The sequence below is a fragment of the Echinops telfairi genome, unplaced genomic scaffold (genome assembly GCF_000313985.2).
Source record: "Echinops telfairi isolate 266 unplaced genomic scaffold, ASM31398v2 ScPeMD7_6080;HRSCAF=6971, whole genome shotgun sequence".
In the NCBI taxonomy this organism is placed as follows: Eukaryota; Metazoa; Chordata; class Mammalia; order Afrosoricida; family Tenrecidae; genus Echinops; species Echinops telfairi.
In genome coordinates, this window is record NW_022109980.1 from 10,209,531 (window position 1) to 10,231,442 (window position 21,912).

Here is a 21,912-nt window from a genome sequence, read left to right on the forward strand (position 1 = left end):
GAACTGCCAACCACGTGGTGAATAGCCTAACACTTAACCTGCTACACCACCAGGGCTCCAGGGGATTCTCAGTTAACCAAATTGGTCCACATTCTCTTGCTGGGTCTTCTTCCCTCATCAGTGACATCCCTCCATGTCGCCAAAAGGCTCACCAGGCCTGTATTCCCTCTCTGGAGTGACAGCCTGGGTTGCCCGGAGTTCAGACTGCTGCTGAGTGGGACCCCCCAACTCTGCGGGAAGGGCAGCCTTGCCCACTACCAGTGACTGGCAACTTTGACAAAGTGGCCTTTCCTGAGGGGCCTCAGTCCAGCTCCTGAAGTTCAAAGTCTCTGGTTCGGACCACGTTCTCCCAGGGCCAGGGCCGCGCTGCTGCTTCTCAGGCCCTAAGGAGACAGATAAACAGCAGCTTTTCCAGAGATGGGCGGCTCAGAGGAGAAGGAGGAGCCTTCGCCGCCACCCCGAGGCCCAGCAGGGCTGAAGCCAGAGCTTAGCCCAGGGTGGGAGAGCTAATGGGAAACAGCTTGCTGGAGGGAGGGGGCCAACATTCAGGAATGGCTGGGGCCCGGCTGCTGGAGAGGGGGCTGGACAAGCAGGCTGATTGAGACCAGCCGGTGCTCTTTTTCCTGTCTTGGAGATCTTTGGACTCTGCCCTGGACGGGCTCACGCCCTGTTCTGGCAACCTGGGGCGGTCCGAAGCCCATCTGCCGGCCCTGACTGAGAGCCTTCAGAAACAAAGGACCTGAGGGGGACGCTCCATCCACCAGCTGGACACCTCCTTCCCAGCCAGCCCTGCCCACTCCCCGCAAGTCCCTCCGTCCACTGGCGCCTGCATCTGGAGACCCCATGGCTCGGGCTCGTTGGGGCTGCTGCCCCTATCTTGTCTTCCTCTGCGGTATGTCAGTCCCTGCCTCTCCCGTCCACCCCGGGGAGGGCAGGCCCAGGTGGGGTGCACTCTGGCCTCTCCCCTCAGGAAGGATTAGAGTGAGGGCTGGGGTCCAGGTTGTCTCTCTTCCTCATGCTGCCCCTGTCTTGAAGATGGGGCACTCCAGGGTCATGTCGTTGGGACCCTGATGACTTGGATCAAGTCTGGCTTGGTACCTTCCCATCCCCCCTGCCTCCCCCCCCACCTTCCAAATAGTGCTCTGTTTGTCCTCTTTGGTCACAAGACCCACCAATCCCTGGCCTTAGGGAGGCCTCTATTCCCTTGACTGCTCACTCCTGGAGTACTCGGTTCCTAGTGCCCATGCACGGTGTCCAGAGGACGTGTATTGGCTGTGCCCACTTGGCTGGGTTCTGCTTCTTATGTTGGCATCTTAGTGCCATCATTTTCCCAGAGATTATTTCCTACAGAGATGGCTAATTTGTTTTCTTACATGGGCAGCAGGGGTCTCGTCGCTCCCGTTGGGTGATGCTACTGAGACTCCAGGCACCTTCCTTCCCTCTGTTGTTCGGGCCCACTGGGAAGGCCAAAGTCCATATAGGATCTCCTCATCTCCATTCCCCCATTACCCTCTGAGGAAATCCTCCTGAAAAGGCAGAGGGTGCGCAGGGAGGTGGAATAGGCTATATCAAAGAGCTTAGACTTTCAGATCAGGAAGGGACTTTATCCAGTTCAACACTCTCACTTAAGCCAGTATCTAGCACATAGGCACTTAGAAAATGTTCACTCCACGCATGTGGGGTGACTCTCCTTGGGCCAGGCACCCTGGTGGTGCAGTGGTTAAGCACTCGCCTGTCTGCTAGTAGAAAGCGCAGTGGTTGGAACTCACCAAGCACTCAGCAGGAGGAAGGTGTGGCATTCTAGTTCCAGAAAGATCTGCAGCCTTGGAAACCCCGTGGAGCGATTCTACCTTGCCCTGTGGAGTCGGAATCAACTCAATGGCAATGAGGGTGCTTGTTTGGTCCGCTCGGGTTACCGCAAATTTGAGGCAAGACTCAAATTGGGACCTGGATGCCCAAACACTCTTCTGCCTCTTTTGCGGTGCCCTCACCTTCCTGGGACCATCTCCTAGAGTGGGCAGGGGTCGGGAGTGGAAAAGGTACTCCCTTCTTTTGTGTTCCGGTCTGGGTTCAGTCCCTTTTCGGCCACTGACTCACTGGGTCAGAGCTTGACCAAGTTAGGCAAACTAGCTGGGCCTCAGTTTCCCCCTCTGTAGAAAGCGAACAATAAGGCCCACCTTGTGAGGTTGTTGTAAGAATCAACTGAGATTCTCTGCCGAAACGGCCAAGATCCATGTCTGGTGTACAGCTGCCGCTGAGTGGACCCCCACCCCACAGACCCTAGAGCAAAATGCTGCCTCAGCCTACCCTGTCCCCAAGATTGATTAGAGATCTCACCATTGTGAGCCACAGGCTTTTCAGTAGTAAATTGCCAGTCCTTTCTTCCTACTCTTAGCAGGTTAGTCTGGAAGCATCACCGAAAACCTGCTGTGTCATAGAAACGCACGAGGTGTATTGGCCAAGCCTCAATGCCAGGTCACCCACATGGAAGGTCTATGAAAAGAACAAATGCCTCTTTGCTGTGGAGTCATGCCAACTCATCACTTGAAATGCTAAGTTCACCTTTCCTCACAAAGCACCCATGTCAGACTGGGCTCGCGTGCTTTGTATGTTTCAAATGAACACGCTGCAATAAGCTGAGACTTGACTTGTAAGAAATGGTACAAGTGGGTCTCGGATTGAAGCAAAGCCAATATATACAAAATGTGATTTATGAAAGGCTAAAACGACGGTGGGGGCTGATGAGTAAGCGAGACCCTCTAGAGCGTCTCAAAGAAAATTTGATTACCCAAATTTCATTTACACACAATTTTTCCAGTTTGGTAGACCCTGAAAAGACCCAATTAGATTAGAAGAAAATTAAAAAAGGATTTAATGAGCACTAAAACCCATCCCAAAGTGACAATCACCAGTTGATGAAGCAGGTTTCTTTGACTGTGACCCAGCGTGCCATCCAATTCAGCCTGATTTCCTATGAAATGTGATTATTTTTACCATCCTGCAGAGTTGGGCCAAGTGGTGTGCTTTTCAGAGGATGGAGGACAGGGGCGGAGGGGGACTGTGGGGAAGGGGGGCAGGAGTTGGTGTCCTAGTGATCCCGTTGTTCTCCTTGTTTCTAGCTTGTGCCTGGGGCTACCCAAGGCCAGCTGACCTGGGAAGAGAGGACGTGAGAAACTGCTCCATTAGCCCCCCGGTGAGGCTCTGGCTCCACCCTGAACCAGTCACCCCCTGCCTCGCAGCCTCCTCCCCACCCCCCACCCCCCCACCCCACCCCACCCTCACCCCCCATTGCTAACCTCTGGCTCTCACAGCCTTTTCTAGAGATTTCCGGCCTGGGGGAGGGGCCCCTGTTTCAGAGTAACATGAATAGCCCCCCTCCAGGCTGGCAAACCTTCTCAGGTGTCTTTCTAACATCCTCCCCTCCCTCCCTACCCCCCTCCTCCATGCCTGCACCTCCCCTCCCACCCATTACCAAGTGGGCTATCCACTTCCTGCTGTCCCAGCCTGGCTGAGGGGAAGGAGGAGAGTGGGAAGAGGTGGGGAGGCCCCTGGCTGCCCTTTGCCTGAGGCTATGGCCAGGATGGGACAAAAACAAAAATCCTAGAGAAACCTAGAGGGGGGTAGAGAGGAGGGGGGCACTGAAGGGTGGAGGGAGGGAGACAGAGGAGGACCAAAAGAGTCAAGGGGACAGAACACAACAGATTCTCAGCTGGAGACTCAGTGAAACCCATACCAGTTGTTATAAAGAAACAAACAAACAGTCTTAGAATTACAGAACTGTCCCTGTGAATTTCCCAGACTGTAACTCTTTATGGAATAGAAATACCTCCTCTTCCTCCTGCAGAGCAGGCCAGCGGGCTCGAACTGCTAATCTCGAGGTTGGCAACCCAGTGCATAACCACTACACCGCTAGGGCACCTTTCCTAACTAGTTGTTAGGAACCATTCAATGGTTTTCAACTGACAGCGGCCTCGGGCCACCTGAGGCGAGCTGTCCCATGGGGTTTTCTTGGCTATAATCTTTTATGGAAGCAGATCACTTATCACTCAGTCTAACAGATCACGGAGCTACTGGGTGGGTTCGATCTGCCAGCCTTTAGGTTAGCATCCAAGCACTTCATCGCTTGCCCCACCAGGGCTCCCTTCTCCAACCAGAGGAGGGCGAAAAGACCTTTTGACTGGGGTGGGCCAGGAGGTGTGAGGCAGTGGGCACAAAGCCAATGGACAGAAATGGTGCATCCGCTTGTAAAGTCAACTTTATGGGACAACTGGGATAGGCAGGTGGGTGAGCAAACCACACTGCTTACGTATTTAAAAATGCACGTGTCTGTGCGGAAGCTTCAACACGTTTGTGGGGAAAATGGAATGTAATGATGATAGAATTTTTCCATGAACTTTTTGAAGGCCCCTTGTCTACTGGGTTACTTGCAGGGCCATGAACCATAAAGTCAGCAGTTTGAAAGCACCAGCTGCTCTGTGGGAGAAAGAGGAGGTTTCCTATGCCTGTAACGAGTTACAGTCTCGGCAATCCCCAGGGGTACTTCTCCCCAGTCCTAGAGGGTCACTCTGATGAAGTGGCAATGCATCGATGGCTCGGGGAGTTTAGTAGACTTGAATAGAAGGCAAAACCCAAACCAAACCAAACCAAGGGCAAACCTTCATTTGAAAGAAATTCCAGCTGGCAGAGAGAAATGTTTGGTTGACAGGGAATCTTTTTGGACGATGTCCCCAACTGCTCTAGGTGAGTGGAAAATGGAAAAGCCCCCAAGGTAGGATTGCTAGATACGATGAGAGAAACCCCAAACTCCGTGCCATCAGGTTGACTGCACTGCACAGTGCCTCTCTAGGACAGGGTAGAACTGCCCCTGTGAGTTTCCGAGACTAACTCTGCAGGAACAGAATGGCCTCCTGTCTTTCTCCCGAGGAGCACCTGGTGGTTTTGAGCTGCTAACCTGGCAGTTAGCAGCCCAACTCGTAACCACTATGCCATAAGCTACGGATACATTTTATACTTCAGATGCACAGTGAAGGATGTTTTAGCGTGAGCGTGTCCCAAATATTGCATACGGCATATGGAAACATTTCTTGTTGTTTAACTGAAGTTTTTATATATTGGGGCATTCTCTGTTTTCAGTTGTTAAGTCTGCCACGTGTCGCTAAAGAGGGACTATCCTGGGCCGCCTGGCCTGACCCAGGGCCAGAGTTCAGGTCCCTGCAGCCATCACCCAGATTCAGGGCCCATTGATACACAAGGTGCCTCTCCCAGTTCTTCAGCACCTCACTTAACCTAGGCATCTTCCCAATCCCACAGTCATTGATTCTGATTCAGTCTATAGGACAGAATCAAACTGCTCCCTTGGGTTTCGGAGACTATAAATCTGTATGGAAGCAGATTGCCTCAACTGTGCGTTCAACCTACTGTGCCACCAGTAGTAAACTCTCACTTGCTGCTATCAAATCGATTCAGACTCCTCATGACCTTGGAGGACAGAGTAGAACTAACCACTCCCTAGAGTTTCTGAGGCTGTAAATCTGTATGTAAACAGACAGCCTCTATGGCCACATCTTCCTCCCAGGAGTGGCTAGTGGCTTTAAACCAACTGACCTTTGGGCTAACAACCAAGAGTTTTAACCACTGTGCCACCAGGGCTTCCCTAGCCCCGTCAGGCCTGCCTAACTACTCACAGCCCACCCACTGCCTCAGGAGAGGCTGGGGACCCAGGTGTCATTTTTTCTCTAAGCAGTGTGTGTGTGTATGTGTGTCATGGTGTCTTCCTGTCATCTGTTAGTACCTCCCGGTTACAGCAGTCAATACCACCGCGCGCCTCACAGCCCTCCGCCAGCAGATGCAGGCCCAGAACCTCTCCGCTTACATCGTCCCAGACACGGATGCCCACATGGTGAGGGACAGCTCCTCTCTCCTTAGCTCTGCCCTCCCCACGACCCCAGCTGAGCCATCAAGAGGAGGCTGCTAGGACTCTGAAGATGAAGTCAGAGAAAGCATCGGCTGACTGGGGGGTGGGGAGGGGGGTGGGGGTGGGGGCGGTACAGAGGGGAGTTCTGATCCAGTGGTAGTTTGAGGGAACCCATTGCCAGATCTTCTTGACCTCCAGAAAAGAAGTGATAGACCACCTCCAGATCCATTTCTGTCCGCTGCTAGGTGCCAGGCAGGCCTGGAACAGAAGGGCCTTCCCTGCCCCCAGGACATTGGAATGTGGGCTAGGGATTTAGTCAAAAGAACTCTAAATTCTAAGAGCCCTAGAAATCTTCCAGGTCTTCAGGTACTCTGCTTTGCCAAGGGCCGCAAGGTTTGGCCGTTAAGACTACCTGAGCTTCTAGATTGTATGAGCTTGGGGGTGTAGGTGAAGAATGGGGGTGGAGGCAGACAGGAAACAAGGAGGCCTGAACAAGAACTAGCTTTTCCCAAAGCAGCCCTCCCCCCACCCATACAGCCCACCCTTCCCCACCACCTGGTTCACTTCCACCCCACTCACCTCCCCAACAATACCAGCCCAGTGAGAAGTGAAGACATTTTCAGGTTGAGTAAGATCGCTTGAATCGCTTCCCACTTTGCTAGGAAAGACGAAGAACCTTGGGTAAAGGTCTGAGCCTCAGCTTCTTCTTCTGAAAAATAGGGTCTCCAAGGACAATGTAGAAAGAAAGCCCCCTGTAAACTCTATGTGTGACGCAGGAGCGGGCCAGACAACTTGAAGCAGAGCCCCCCAAATAAAACCCAGACTCCATAGGACGAGCTTTCTGTCTCAGACCACAAGACTTTCCAGGACAATCCAGTGTAAAACTGAGTCCACTGCTGCCCTATGGGCTTTAGGCTCTGAGAAAGCCAGGTGGTAAAAGTTAGGGGAGCTACTGGGAGCATCGGGGAGCTACCGAGGGCTTCCTGGAAGAGGTGCCAAGTGTGCTTGGGCTTGTAGGGTGGTTGGGTCCGACCAGACAGAAGAACTAGAATGTGCCTGGGAATGTTTCACGTGGGATGAAATGCCACACAATAGGCTAACGATGACATTGCTGATTTCCTAGAGCGAATACATCGGCAAACATGATGAGAGGCGCGCGTGGATGACAGGCTTTACAGGATCAGCAGGTGACAGCGATTATACACCGCCCAGCGCTTTTGTTGGGAGAACTAGAGACAGGGACTCTGACCCAAAAACCCAGTGTCAAGAGGCTCCATCAACTCTCTCTCTCTGCCTCCCCTCCACTGCCCCTGGGGCACACAGACCCGAGACAGATAGTCAAGTTGTTCGCCGGGGCTCAGGGCCTTGCTCTGCCCCAGCACTCCCTGACCTCCACTTCTGGCACATTTACTGTTTCCACATCTAGTCTCCACGAGACCACGTTTTACTTGGCTGGTCCTTGTACAAGCACTAGCACCTCGTATTGTCAAATGAAACCCAAACAGAGGTCACTTTTTGAAGGGGTCGCTTGCCCTGCTCCTGGGGCCTTGAATAGCATCCCCAGTCCTTTTGATGAGTTTCAAACATTCCTGCCCTGAGCTTCCAGGTACCCTACCTGCCCATCATAGCCTCTTCATCTCTTATTCAACATTGCTAGGTTCACTTCTCCACCTGTCCTCAACTAAGCCTCTCGGCAACCATGTCTTCACACGAGTGTTATTTTCCCTGAGAGCACCTACCTGTGGCCTGTGGCATGGGTCTTTGGGACTGCCAAAAGCCAATCCCACTTCTTTTCCTACTAAAATTCCCAACGACCCCTTCCAGATGCCCTCTGCACACCTGTGGAGCATAGGTGGTGCCTGATTTAGGACACCCCTTGGGCCCACTTTCCCCCAAGGCCCTCTTTCACATCTGCCTCGCTTCATTCCAGTGGAGGCACACAGCTCTTCCCAGAAGCCCCTTGCGTCTCCCTGCCTTCGCCTTCGCCTCCAAGCTTCTCTGTTCTGCCCCAGGAACCGCTGTGGTGACCCTGGCAAAGGCAGCTCTCTGGACCGACAGTCGCTACTGGACTCAGGCTGAACGGCAGATGGACTGCAACTGGGAGCTCCATCAGGAAGGTAGACAGCCCACGCAGATGGGCACCCCACGCGCGAGCACCTAGAAACAGGGGCCAGAAGGTTGAGGCGAGACACGCAGGCAAGACCTCCTGGAAAACCCCAGAAATGTGAGATTATCCCTAAATGTGGAGGCTGAGATCCCAGAGGATACACTTGACTGCACCATCACAGAGGGGATGAGAGGCTAGAGGACCTGAGGCAGCCCGGAAGTGGCCTCTGACTTCCTTCTTGTCTTTCTCACAGTTGGCACCACCCCCATTGTCACCTGGCTCCTCACGGAGATTTCAGCTGGACAGCGTGTGGGCTTTGACCCCTTCCTCTTCTCAATAGGTAGGTTCTTCCCGCCATCGTTGGATTTGTCCCTGACAGTGAGGACCACCCTGGGGAGAAAAGCGACTGGGCAGTGGTGGAAGCGAGGCCGTGGGACTGTAAGGGGGGAATAGATTTTGCAACAAGAAGGTATTCATGGATTACCTACTTCAAAGGTATTTAAAGCAAGGAATACAATGCTTCAGTCTTGAGTGCAGAGACCCAACCTGGAAGCCTCAGGGCAGGACATCCTTGAATTCAGAGCCACTCTGGCACCCTAGACATCTGCCAGTTATGGTCCTTGAAACACACGCTCGCCTTCTTCTGGTAGCCAGAAGAGAAGGCTATAAGGACTTGGGAGAACCTGTCAGGAGAAAAAGAAAGATAGCCCTCTAGGGTTCCCAGTTCCTTGAGCCCTCAGCTCCTGGCTCCATGGCCAAAATCAGGCCCCCTAAAGTAGAGTCCTCCCACATATGTCCTGAAAGACATATTCACACCTGGTTCCATTGCCAGCCTGTCCAATAGCCCAACCTTCACATGGAAACCCTGTTAAGAATGGTTCATCACCAGGCTCTGCCAATTGGCTGTGGACATCAAGCGGTAGGCTCAGAGCGACTAGCTTTGCAAACAAAAAGAGGGCCCTGGGAAGACAGAAGGACCCACCCCAGGCCAGGGCAAGCACTCCAGGAAGGTGAGATTGCTGGGGGCTGCCAGAGCCGGAACAAGAGACTGAGCAGACAGGAGGAACTTTCCCTGAATCACGTGTCTCCAGGCACTATCAATGCGCTGAGCATAAACCACCCCTTCCTGTCTCTGCAGACTCCTGGGAAAGTTATGACCTGGCCCTTCAGAATTCGAACAGACCGCTAGTGTCCATCACGAACAACCTTGTAGACCTGGTGTGGGGAGCAGAGAGGCCTCCCATTCCCAGCCAGCCAATTTATGCCCTGCAGGAGGCATTCACAGGTAATTCCATTTTCTTTTCCAACTTATACCACGGTTCCTTGCTGTACCTCCTTTGGCCTGGAAACTAGTTCATAAAAGAGACCAGAGCTATGACCCTCCAGCCTTCATGGGCCCCAGCCCTGGTAGCCTAGTGGGTTACAGGCTGTGTTGCTAATCACAAGGTCAGCAGTTTGACTCCACCTGCCTTTTGGACCCTTTTTCTTGGTTTGGTTATTTTTTATGATTATTTTATTGGGGGCTCTTCCAGCTCTTATAACAATCCATACATCAATTGTATCATACACATTTGTATATAAGTTGCCATCATCATTTTTTAAATCATTTTATCAGGAGCTCTTACAGCTCTTATCATAATCCATACATCCATCCCTTGTGTCAAGCACATTTGTACATTTGTTACCATCATCATTTTCAAAACATTATCTTTCTACTTGAGCCCTTGGTATCTGCTCCTCTTTTTTCCCCTCTCTCCACCAAACTTTCACTCTCGTGACCCCTTGATCAATTATAAATTACTATTATTTTCATATCTTACACCATCAGCGGTCTCCCTTCACTCAAGTTTCTGTTGTTCATCCCCCCCGCAGGGGGGTTGTTATATGTCAATCATTGTGATCAGTTCCCCCTTTCTCCCCCTTCTCCCCACACCTTTCCCCTACCCTCATGGTACCGCTACTCTCATTATTCTTCCTGAGGGGTTTGTCTGTCCTGGATTCTGTGTATTGAGAGCTCTTATCTGTACTAGTGTACATGCTCTGGTTGAGCAGGGTTTGTAAGGTAGAACTGGGGTCATGATAGTTGGGGTGGGGGAAGAAACATTAAAGAACTAGAGCAGCAGTTCTCAACCTGTGGGTCACCACCCCTTTGGGGGCCGAATGACCCTTTCACAGGGGTTGCCCAATTCATAGCAGTAGCAAAATGACAGTTATGAAGTAGAAACAAAAATAATTTTATGGTTGGGGGGGATCACCACAACATGAGGAACTGCATTAAAGGGTTGCGGCATTAGGAAGGTTGAGAACCACAGAACTAGAGGAATGTTGTGTGTTCCATTGGTGCTATTACTGCACTCTGTCTGGTTCATCCCTTCCTTGTGACCCTTCTGTGAGGCCATGTCCAATTGTCTACAGATGGACTTTGGGTCTCCACTCTGAGCTCCCCTTGTTCGCATCAATATGATTGTTTGTTTTGGGTCTTCTGATGCCTGATACTGATCCCGTCTTCTACACCTCGTGATTACACAGCTGTTGTGCTTCTTCCATGTGGACTTTGTTGCTTCTCAGTTAGATGGCCACTTGTTTAACTTCAAGCCTTCAAGACCCCAGATGCTATATCTTGTAATAGCCGGACACCATGAGCTTTCTTCACCACATTTGCTTATACACCCATTTTGACTTCACCGATTGTGTCACAGAATGCTGCGTTATGAGAACAAAGTGTTCTTGTGTTGAGGGAGGACTTGAGTAGAAGCCCAATGTCTGTCTGCTACCTTGGTACTTAACATATAAATATATGTACATAGGCCTATATCCCTATATATTAATTTATTTGCATATACACATGCCTATATTTATACCTCTATAAATGTCTTTTGCCTCCTACTTCTTTTCTCTATTTCCTTTTACTTTCCTCTTCTCGTACTATCATGTTTGGCCTTCATTTGGCTCTCATTAATTCCTCTTGGCTACATTGCATGTGGTCAAACCCCACCTGGTTTGCACCCTCCTCGCCATCGATTTTAGATCTCTTGTTGTTCCCTTGTCCCTGAATTTGTTGGCTCCCCCCTCCCTTTCCCCCACCTCCCCCTCTCCCCTGTCCCCCAGGAACCGTTGGTCCCGTTTTTTTTCCCCTTGGATTTGTTTATCTTGCCTATCTTACATGGATAGACATGAAAAAAAGAAAGGCGGGGGAGGCCTATAAATAGTTCCAGGTTTGTCTGCTGGCCCTAATGTATGTTTTCTGATCATCTGATGAGGTGCCAAGCCCTGCCCTCTGAGACTAAAGTCTATTTTGGGGATTCCTTGGGGACTTCGTTGCTTTCCTCCCCTTGTTGCTCTGTTGCACTCCCTTTGTGTTTCACCCAAGTGTGTGTATGAGAGGTGGGGGTGGTCAGACAGGGCACAATTCCAGCACTGGGTCTCCAGTGCTGTCCCCTGCATCGCTGTGTGTCAGTGAAGGGAAGTCATGTCTCATGGTGGGGCGGCCCCTACAGCTTTTGGACCACTTTCGAACAAGAAATAGGCATGGAATCTTGAGTGCAGAAAGGGTGCCCAATGATAGTACCAGGACTCCAAGTCTCCAGGTTGTTTTAGAATCCCAGGGAGGTGGGAGTGGTGGAGACCAAGACACTGATTCAGAATCAGTAGCCTGGTCCCAGTCAGTTTAGTTTGCTACTTATAAGCCTCATAAAGCAGAATGTTCTTCACCAAGCAGGATGTCCTTCTCCAGGGACTGGTCTCTCCTGACAACATGTCCAAAGGAGATAAAGTAAATACCATGATGACCTAGAGCAGCGGTTCTCAACCTGTGGGTCGTGATCCCTTTGGGGGTCGAACGACCCTTTCACAGGGCCCACCCAATTCATAACAGTTGCACAATGACAGTGATGAAGTAGCAACAAAAATCATTTGATGGTTGGGGTGGCACCACCACCACATGAGGAACTGTATGAAAGGGTCGCGGCATGAGGAAGGTTGAGAGCCACTGCCCTAGAGAGAGTAACATCGTTTTTTTGGCACAAAGGACCTTGCCTTTTTAGGATTTTTCTTGGTCATTAGCTTCTAGTTTTCCTTTAATAGTCATCATTTCGCTCCCGGCTGACAAATGAGCTTTACTTTCAAATATGCTCTTAGTCATCCCCATTTTAGAGAAATCATCTCCTTTTCTATCTTCCCTTTAAGAGCCTAGCTCAAGGTCAGCAATTCAAACCCACCAGTCACTCCTCAGGAGAGAGATGAGGTTGCCTGTTTCTGTAAAGATATACAGTCTCAGAAATCCCCCAGAGGTTAGCTGCACCCTGGCCCTGTAGGGCCGTTGTGCGTCGGAATCGACTCAGTGGTACTGACTTTGGGTTTTAGAGTTTGTCCTCTGAAAGTCTGAGTCAAAAGGCCCTGAGACCATATTTGGGGAAAATGCTAGAATAAAGAATGTTGGGATCCAGCCTATGTGATCACGAAGTGTCAACGGAATCAGGTATCAGGCATCAAAGAAAAAAATTCCTATCATTGTGAATGAGGGGGAGTGCAGAGTGGTGACCCAAAGCCCATCTGTGGGCAACTGGACATCCCCTTACAGAAGGGTCACGGAGAGGAGACGAGCCAGTCAGGGTGCAGTGTAGCAACGATGAAACACACAACTTTCCTCTGGTTCTTTAATGCCCCCCCCCCCCCCCCCCCCCCCACTATCATGATCTCAATTCTACCTTACAGATCTGGCTAGACCAGAGGATATACACTGGTACAGATAGGAACTGGAAACACAGGGAATCCAGGACAGATGAATCCCTCAGAACCAGTGGTGAGAGTGGCGATACCAGGAGGGTGGAGGGAAGGTGAGGGAGAAAGGGGGAACCGATTACAAGCATCTACATATAAGCCCCTCCCTGGGGGATGGATAGCAGCAAAGTGGGTGAAGGGAGACGTTGGACACTGTAAGACTTGACAAAGTAATATTGATTTATAAATTATCAAGGGTTCATGGGGGGAGGGGAATGAGGAGCTGGTACCAAGGGCTCAAGTAGAAAGCAAATGTTTTGAGAATGATGAGAGCAACAAATGTACAAATGTGCTTGACACAATGGATGGATGTATGGATTGTGATAAGAGTTGCACGAGCCCCCAATAAAATGATTTAAAAAAAACAAAAACAAAACAAAAGAACGTTGGGATGTGAAGTGCTAGGGAACAGGAAGGGAGGGAAGGAGGGAGTCCATGAGAAATGAAAAGAAAATACCCTTTGATGTGAGAAGCCACATGAGATGAGTTGCTTTTCTACTCGTGGAGACGGGTGTGTAGTGAATCACTTGTGGTCCCTCCTATGACAAGGCATTCCGATTTATGAGATGACCAAGGTCAGATGGGCCAGAAGTGGACAGAGGGAGTAGAGGGACTAAGTGTGGGACAGGACCAGAGCTCAGTCTGGGTCGCCAATGAGGGCTCAGGTTTTGACTGGACATTGAAAAAGAGTTAACTAACCCAGGAAAATCTTACATCAACAGCCTCATTACTCGATACCTTATAGGACAGAGTAGAGCTGCCCCTGTGGGTTTTTGAGACTCTAACTCTTTAAGGGAGTAGAAAGCCTCCTCTTCCTCCTAAGGAACAGGTGGTGGAGTTGAACTGCTAACCCTGTAATTTGTAGCCCAGCATGTAACCACTCCACCACCAGGGCTCCTTACCAACCTCATTGGCACCATGCACCTACATCGTAAATCCCTTTGTGGGATTCTAAAACAACCAGGAGACTTGGAGTCCTGGTACTATCGTTGGCCAATCCAGAAGGCCCCTTTCGGCACTCAGATCCCATGCGCATGTCTTGTTCGAAAAGGGGTCCAAAAGGTCCAAAAGGCAGAAGGGGCATTTCAAAATAGCAGGTTATGATGAAATACACTAAAATATCTTTATCTCTTCTGGTATAATAAATGAAGGATTCTTCCTTCTTGCATGTTTTTTTTTCCCTTCTTGCATCTTGCCGAAATGTTAAAAGAAGTTTATTACCCAAGACTGTTTAATACACACACACACACACACACACACACACAGTTCATCTCATTCATTCAGATTAAAAGGTCACAACGCTGCCTGGAAAGGGACAGGACCCAGGGGGAGCATCTTGCTGAGGCTGAGGAGAATCCATCTGGGGTTTGTCACTTCCCACAAATGAGGGATGCCGAGCAGTCACAAACTGCTAGTCTTCCAGGGAGAGCCATCCGGAGCCAGAACTAGACTTGGAAGCCTAAGGAGAGAGCTCAAATGAAGGAGTGAATGAAGATTTCTCGCCAGCCAACCCCTCACGGGTTTCGAAGTGGGGAACGGACCAAAGAAGGCACATGGAAAGTTAGTTCAAAGCTGACCTGTCTACATTAGACCCAAGAAACTTGGCTTCATTTGTTTTCTCCAAAATGTATCTCACCCACGAACCTTGAAAGCATTATGCAAAGTGAAAGAAACCAGACACAAAAGACCACATATTGTATGATTTCATTGCTATGAACTGCCCAGAATAGGCAAATCTAGAGAGAGAAAAAGGAGACTAATGGTTGCTGAGTCTTGAGGATCCCTGGTGGTTGAGTGGGCTCCACGTTAGGCTGCTGCCCACAAGACCAGCAGTTCAAACCACCAGCCATTTGGTAGGAGAAAGGTGAGGCTTTCTATTCCCGTAAACAGTTCCAGTCTCAGAAACCCACAGGGGCAATTCGACTCTGTCCTGTAGGGTGGCTGTGAGTCAGAATCCACTCGCTGGCAGTGAGTTTGGTTTGAGGTCTTGAGGGAGAGTGGAGAGTTGGCTGCTTTTGGGTGTGGGGTTTACTTTTCGGATGATAAGGAAGTTCTGGAACTAGATCGTGGTGATGATTGTGCAACCTTGACAATTGACAAAACAAAATAACCAACCACTAAACTGTATAGTTTAAGATAGTTTTGTTGCTTGGTCTTATACCACAATGAAGCAAATCAACTATAGAAAAATGTGTTATACCCAAAGCTTGGATTCTTATTGAATAATTTTATCAGTTTGCAAAAAAATTATTTTTAAATAGTCTTAAATGACCATTTAGGCCAATCTAGTGGCCCAGCTAGGTCCCTGAATAGAGCAAGCAGTGAAACACTTGGCTTCTAAGCCAACGGTTGGAGGTTTGAGTCTCCCCCAGGAGGCATCTTGGAAAAGACACAGGACGGTCTTCTTCAAAACCAGCCATTGAAAACCCTATGGGTTCCCCGTGAGTCAGAATGAACCAGATGGCAACTGATTTGGGGGAGGGGTAACCAACTCTAAGACCTACTACCATCAAGTCAGTCCCAACTCATAGTGACCCTATACGGCTAGCGTAGAATTGGCCCTGTGGGTATCTGTAGCTGTAACTCTGTACAAGAATAGAAAGCCTTGTCTTTCTCTTGAAGAGTTGGCTGGTAGTTTTGAACTGCTGACCTTGTGATTAGCAGCCCTACATGTAACCCGCTATGCCACCAGGGGAGGACCAACTAGGACCCTTAATGCCTATGACCTCCTGCCAGCAAATCCCCAAGCCGTGCCAAACCCAAAACCATAAAAACAAAACAAAAAAACCCACTGCCATCGATTCAATTCCAACTCATAGCGAGTGACCCTATACAGAGTTTCCAAGACTAAGAATCTTTCAGGGGCAGGTAGCTGCATCTTCCTTCTGCGGGGCAGCTGGTGGATTTGAACCACCAATATTGTAGTTAGCAGCTCAACACTTAACCCATTGTGCCTAAGAGGAGCCTATTTACACACACTGCAAGTCACTTGACCTCTCTGAAGCCTCCGCTTCATATCTGCAAAATGGTACAAGGATTAAAACAATGGACTTGCTGCTGGGCAGAGGCTTGAACATGATCTCAGGCCTATTCTTTTGCCCTTGAATTTAAAGGGTTTTCCTGATATCTGTTCCAAGTACTTTTTTTCTTGATCAAAAAATTTATACCAAACTACTCTATACCCAGGAGTCAGGGAGATTGAAATGGTTAAGTACTCAACTATTAGCTGAAAGGTTAGCTGTTCCAACTCACTCAGCAGCACTTTGGATAATTACAGTCTTAAAAACTGCATGAACAGCCATGAGCTACTGTGAGAACTGAATATATATATATATTTTTTCCAACAGTTTTATTGGCAAGTAACACATATGATAAATTCAATGGTTCAATCATTTAATCATATCAAGGAGAATTGTACAATTACCCCCACATCAATTTTAGAGCATCGCCTCCCCCCCTTAAATAGCCTTTAAGATGAGCTATGTGATCACAATCTGTTGTAGTGCTCCCTCCCTTCTCCCCTTATACCAAATATTTTGATCAAAGATTCTACAGAAGAATCCTGATCAAAGAGGGGTAAATGCAGAATGGAACTTTAAATTCTCAGGGAATCCAGACTCTCTGTTCTTCATGAAAGGTGGAAGAACACCTGGGACTATTGCCCTGAGATGCTCTTTAAATCTTAAACCAAAAATATCCTCCTGAAGTCTTCCTAAAATCAAATGATGCTTTAGCTTAACTAGTAAAGAATGTCTGTCTGGAACATTATGCTCTTTTAAGAACTCTCTCTCTAGAATAAGATTGACAGCAACAACTCAAAGAGGGAGAGTGATTGCACAACACAGGTAGAAGTTGTGGAGTTCGCATCTGTCCTGCTGTGTACACTCACAACCACCACCACCACCAGATAAAGCAACAGTTGCACAAACCCTATGGAGCAGTTCCACGCTGCACACACGGGCTCGCCGTGAGTGATAACAGACTCGGCGGCAGTTAACCACAACTACACGTCCAAGATAACATTCTACCTGCTTTACAAATATGATTTCATTTGATCCCCAGAACAACCCGCTTGAGGTGATAAAGCTCACTTTCACCGGCACTGAGTCCATTCTGACTCACAGCGACCTCTGAGGACAGAATAGAATCTCCCCTGTGGTTAGCAGCCTGATGCTTAACCTTCTATGCCATAAGGGCTCCTCACTGAGGTAATATTTGTATTATAATCCATCTTCATTTTCAGAAAAAGAGGCACAGAAGAGTTACACAACATTGGGGATATAATGAGTCCTGATTAGCTGTATACTTAAAATAGCAAAATTCATGTTAAATGTATTTGACCACAGTAAAAACCACAGGAGATGGGGGCTAAGAAAATATGAGGGGCCTGAGAAGGGGGAAAAACTGAGAACCAATTACAATGATGCACAATCCCCCCCTCCCCAGGGGGATGAACAACAATAACATGAATGAAGGGAGACAGTGGGCAGTGTAAGATATGAAGATAATAACAATTTACAATTAATGAGGGGTCCATGAGGGTAGGAGCGTGGGAGAGGGAGGGGAAAAAAAGAGGAGCTGATACCAAGGGCTCAAACAGAAAGAAAATATTTTTTAAATGATGACAGCAACATATGTTCAAATGTACTTGGTAAAATGGATGTATGGGTTGTTATAATAGCTGTAAGAGCCCCCAATAAAATGATTTCTTTATAAAAAGAAAGAAAAGAAAATATGAGGGGCCTTCAAAAGTTTTGAATAAATTCCATTATTTTTTCGTTCCATTTTTCTACAAACTTTTCAAAACCCCTCTGTATCCAATGCATTTGCTTCGAAGTGCATTAAAGAACCTTGAGAAGTGGAATCAGACCCAGAGACGTTGGTGGTCTCTGAGAGGGCAGGCTGCCTTGAGGTCAAGGAAGAAGGACTTTGTTTTGTTTTGTTTTCCTGTGCAGCTCTTCTGTACCTGTAGGATTTCGAACTAGGTGCACTACTCAAAACTACATATGATTTACACTAAAAGAAGGGGAAATGTGACACACAGCAAAGTTAAGTAGCTGGTCCCCAGCTGGTCAGCTAGTGATGACAGAGGCTGCACTGGAACCCTGTCTGGCTATAGAGCCTCCGTCCTTAACAACCACACAAGCAAAAGTTTGTTTGAAGAAAGAGTTCTGCTGCTTAAAAAACACTACTGCCCTGAGCGAGCCCTCCTAGGCTAAAGGTGGGTGGTTTGAACCCACTAGGGGTACTGAGCAAGAATGTGCTACTCTGTAACACATTGGGTCCCCGTGAGGTGGAATTGGCTTGGTGGCAGCTAGCAATGACAACAACAACAAAGGAGCTGCCCTTTGAACAGAATGTCAAAGGGAAGGGCTGGAGGGTGTGTGGCCACCTGGGTCTCTGAGCACGCTTGCTTCTAGGGAGCACCTGGCAGGAGAAGATCTCTGGCATCCGGAGTCAGATGCAGAAGCATCGCAGGGCCCCGACGGCCGTCCTTCTGTCCGCGCTTGATGAGACAGCCTGTGAGTCTGGATTTCTGGGCCTGGGTGGACTCCGCGTGAAGCAGTCATCTGGCCGCACATTCCGGAGAGCTCCGGGGCTATGGCCTGTGGGAATTGAGAAGGTGAAGGTGAACTTAGAAAGTGTGCAGAATAAGGAAACTAAGGTGCTGGGCCAAGCTGGGGCTGGTCCGGGGCCACCAGAGCGTAGGCTGACTGACCATGGTGGCCAAATGCTTCATCTCATGAAGGGTGAGGGACCTGCAGATTCCTCCCAACAGCTTGACCTCTGTCTCAAGTGTCCCTTCTCTGTCCCAGCCTGGCACGGGCTGCTTCTTGCCTGGCCCCCGTGGCTGGGTTTGGGGGACTCTAAGAACCCCTTGAGCCTGGGTGGGAGCAGCCTGCTGGCCTGGTATTTGCCTTTTGCTGAGGGACATTGTCCATAGCTCTCACCAACTTCCCAAAGACCCCAAAGAGACTGAGAAACACTCCAGGGGCAGGGGTGGGGGCTTGGAAATGCAGCTTCAGGCAGATTACCTATCACCTCCCATCCACCCTCCTCCCCAGGGCTCTTCAACCTGCGCAGCAGCGACATCCCCTACAACCCCTTCTTCTATTCTTACGTGCTGCTCACGGATTCCACCATCAGGTACAACTCTCCCCTGGCCTGTTGCCAGGGACGTCCTCCAAATTCCACCTCCTTGCTGCCCTGCTACCCCCACCCCCCACCCCGCCCCTCCTCTGCAGCCTTGAGGCTGCCCCTGAACTCAGTGCCTGCAGCAACCAGGGGTCGGTACTCCTCGTGTGAGCCCTACAGGCCCTCAGGATCTTCCCGCTCTTCCCTCCCTCCCTTCCCTAGGCTATTTGCAAACAAGAGTCGCTTTAGTGCTGACACGCTGAAGTACCTAAACGCCAGCTGCACAGGGGCCATGTGTGTACAAATTGAGGACTACAGCCAAGTTCGCGACAGCGTCCAGTCCTATGCCTCAGGAAGCGTGAGGATATGGATTGGGACCAGCTATACCACTTACGGGCTCTATGAAGTGATACCCACGGTCAGTGCCAGGCACTCCTGCCAGCCTTGAAGTGGGGCCAGACCCTCGTGGCCATATGATCAGTCAACTACTGTGCAGTAAGGTCACTTCTAGGCTCCATGGAAGAGAGACAAAAGAAGGACTAGCAGACTTGTGGACACACAAAGAGGTCTTGCCCTAGGGCAAGCCTCCATGGAGAGAGAGGCTTTGGAAGCAGCCAGTCTGCCCCCACCCCAACCCCCCAAACGGCTGTGCCATTACCTTGGACAGGAGTCTTAGTTGGCTGGGCCTCGATTTCTTCATCCATAAAATGGCAATAGTGGCACCAACAGAGCAGCCCATAGATGAGGCAGCCCACGGCAAGGCTCCATCCCCCCACAGCCCTTGGGATTCAAGGGCAAGGATTGAGCCGCCAAGCAGCAACCACAATCAAGGAAACCTCCCTGGAGGCCTACCTGGGACCTGGCAGAGCCCACAGAACTAGAAAGCACAGGAGGCTAGGCCATTGCCACTCTAGGGAATGGCCAGGTTACCCTAGACTGGGCCATGCCTGAGAGTGCACTCCCGCGCCTTCTCTTCACCTCCCTCCTCTCGGCCCCTGACAGGAGAAACTCGTGGCAGACACTTACTCCCCAGTGATGATGACCAAGGCGGTGAAAAACAGCAGGGAGCAAGCTCTCCTCAAAGCCAGCCATGTAAGTGCACGTGCAGAGTCCCTTGGAGCCACCAGTCTGCTGGGTGGAAAAGGAAATCCTTCCCGAGCAGCCCAAACAAGACTGGTCATGAAACAAAGACCTGGCCACCAAACTCCTGCTCTCCGCTTATTCACAGTGCAAGACAGAAAGGTTCAGGGAGTTAAAAGCCCCACTTCACCCACTACAGAGCTGGGGGACCTGGGGCCAGCCAAGCCACCTCTCTAAGCCACAGGGAACGCCTCTGTAAACACAGGGATCATCACCTGACTCTATAGCACAGGGCTACTGTGAGGCCTGATAGACAAAGAGTGTCTGAGCAGCCCCTGGTGCCTTTCATGTGTTAAATTCCATGCTCCCCTCACAGTGATGACTTCCTCATCCCACCCCTGAGAGGCTGGCTGGCACATTTTGATATTTCTGTGAAAATCGGGAGTGTTGTTGTTTTCTGCCCTCAAGTCCACTCCGATTTATGGCGACCCCTTGTGTTTCTGAGTAGAACTTCTCCGTGGGGTTTTCCAGGAGCCCTAGGGGCTTGTGGGTTCCGCGCTGGGCTTTAACCCACAAGGTCAGCAGTTCGAAACCACCAGTTACTCCGCGAAAGAGCTGGCTTTCTACTCCTGGGAAAATGCACAGCCTCAGAAACCCACAGGGGCAGGTCTACCATGTCCTATAGGGTTGCTAGGAGTTGAACTCAACTTGATGGCAGTGAGTTTGTTCATTTTCTTTTCTTTTTCAATCTTTACGGAAACTGATCACCAGGCACTTCTGGGTGGGTTCAAACCACAACCCGTCAGCTGGCTGCCAAGCACTTAACAGTTGGCACTATCCAGAGACTCATTTAGAAACCAGAATAAGCCACCTCCTATTTAAAACCTTATAGAAAAAAGTTTTCGACACTTAAGAAAGCAGACACAAATCACATCGTAAATGCCCAGGTACTCACCACCACCCGGATTCAACGTGGTACTGCCCCATCAATTCATAGCCAACCCAGTTTCTTCTTCAATCACCTCCTCCACCCCCATGCTCTTCTGGCTGGCGGATTGTCAAGCAAACAGCAGGCGGGGTCTCCTTTGTTCCTCAACACTGTGGTCTGTCGCTCCGCAGAATAAGGCAGAGGTTCTCCACCTGCGGGTTGCAACCCCTTTGGGGGTCAAGCAACCTTTTTACAGGGGTCGCCCAGTTCATCACAGTTGCAAAATGACAGTGATGAAGTCGCAACCAAAATAATGTTATGGTTGGGGGGCTCACCACCTCATGAGGAACTGTCTTAAAAGGTGGAGGAGGGTGGAGAACCACCGAGATAAGGGCGGGTTTGAAACACAACTACAACACTCTGAGCCTGAGGGGAAGCCTTAAGACTCATTCCCTTAGTTAATGTCAACCAACAGTCAACCGGCATGGTTTGAGAGCTCCAGGTTCCAGCTCTCCATCCTCCCCGATCCCCGAGGCCGAGCCCGCACCTCAGCCGGCTTCTCTGCTTCCCCTCCTCCAGGTTCGAGATGCCGTGGTAGTCATCCGGTACTTGGTCTGGCTGGAGAAGAATGTGCCCAAAGGCACAGTCACCGAATACTCTGGGGCGCAGTTTGTGGATGAGCTCAGAGGGTGAAGTACCGCCCACCACTCTTTCAGTGTCGGGGTGGGAGCAGGGGGAGAAGTCTCTGGGGGGTGCAGATTCGTCAACTGGCACGCTCCACCCAGAGGCACCTCAGAAAAAAGGCCTGGCAAGCCACTTCTTAAAAACGCAGTCAATGAAAGCAGGGGCACAGCTCTTACGCTGAAACACTCATCCGGGTTGCCAGGAATTAAAATCAGTTTGACCAACACTGAGGTTTTGCTGTGTATTGGGGGTGGAGGACAGGGGAAGGAAGAGGAATTGGTTTTG

At 50.0% G+C, this 21,912-nt stretch overlaps 1 protein-coding gene across 1 annotated transcript in view; it reads left to right on the forward strand.

Annotated features, from left to right (window-relative positions):
* Positions 1–697: 697 nt before the first annotated feature.
* Positions 698–21,912, forward strand: part of XPNPEP2 (X-prolyl aminopeptidase 2) — a 34,555-nt gene continuing 13,340 nt past the window's right edge. The window contains exons 1-12 of the mRNA XM_004713073.2: positions 698–892; positions 3,120–3,193; positions 5,789–5,899; positions 7,038–7,101; positions 7,927–8,031; positions 8,275–8,361; positions 9,160–9,306; positions 18,221–18,322; positions 18,866–18,947; positions 19,158–19,353; positions 19,938–20,027; positions 21,523–21,632. Of these exons, the coding sequence (XP_004713130.1) occupies positions 844–892; positions 3,120–3,193; positions 5,789–5,899; positions 7,038–7,101; positions 7,927–8,031; positions 8,275–8,361; positions 9,160–9,306; positions 18,221–18,322; positions 18,866–18,947; positions 19,158–19,353; positions 19,938–20,027; positions 21,523–21,632 (1,217 nt within the window). The 5' untranslated portion in view covers positions 698–843. The remainder of the gene's footprint in view (positions 893–3,119; positions 3,194–5,788; positions 5,900–7,037; positions 7,102–7,926; positions 8,032–8,274; positions 8,362–9,159; positions 9,307–18,220; positions 18,323–18,865; positions 18,948–19,157; positions 19,354–19,937; positions 20,028–21,522; positions 21,633–21,912) is intronic.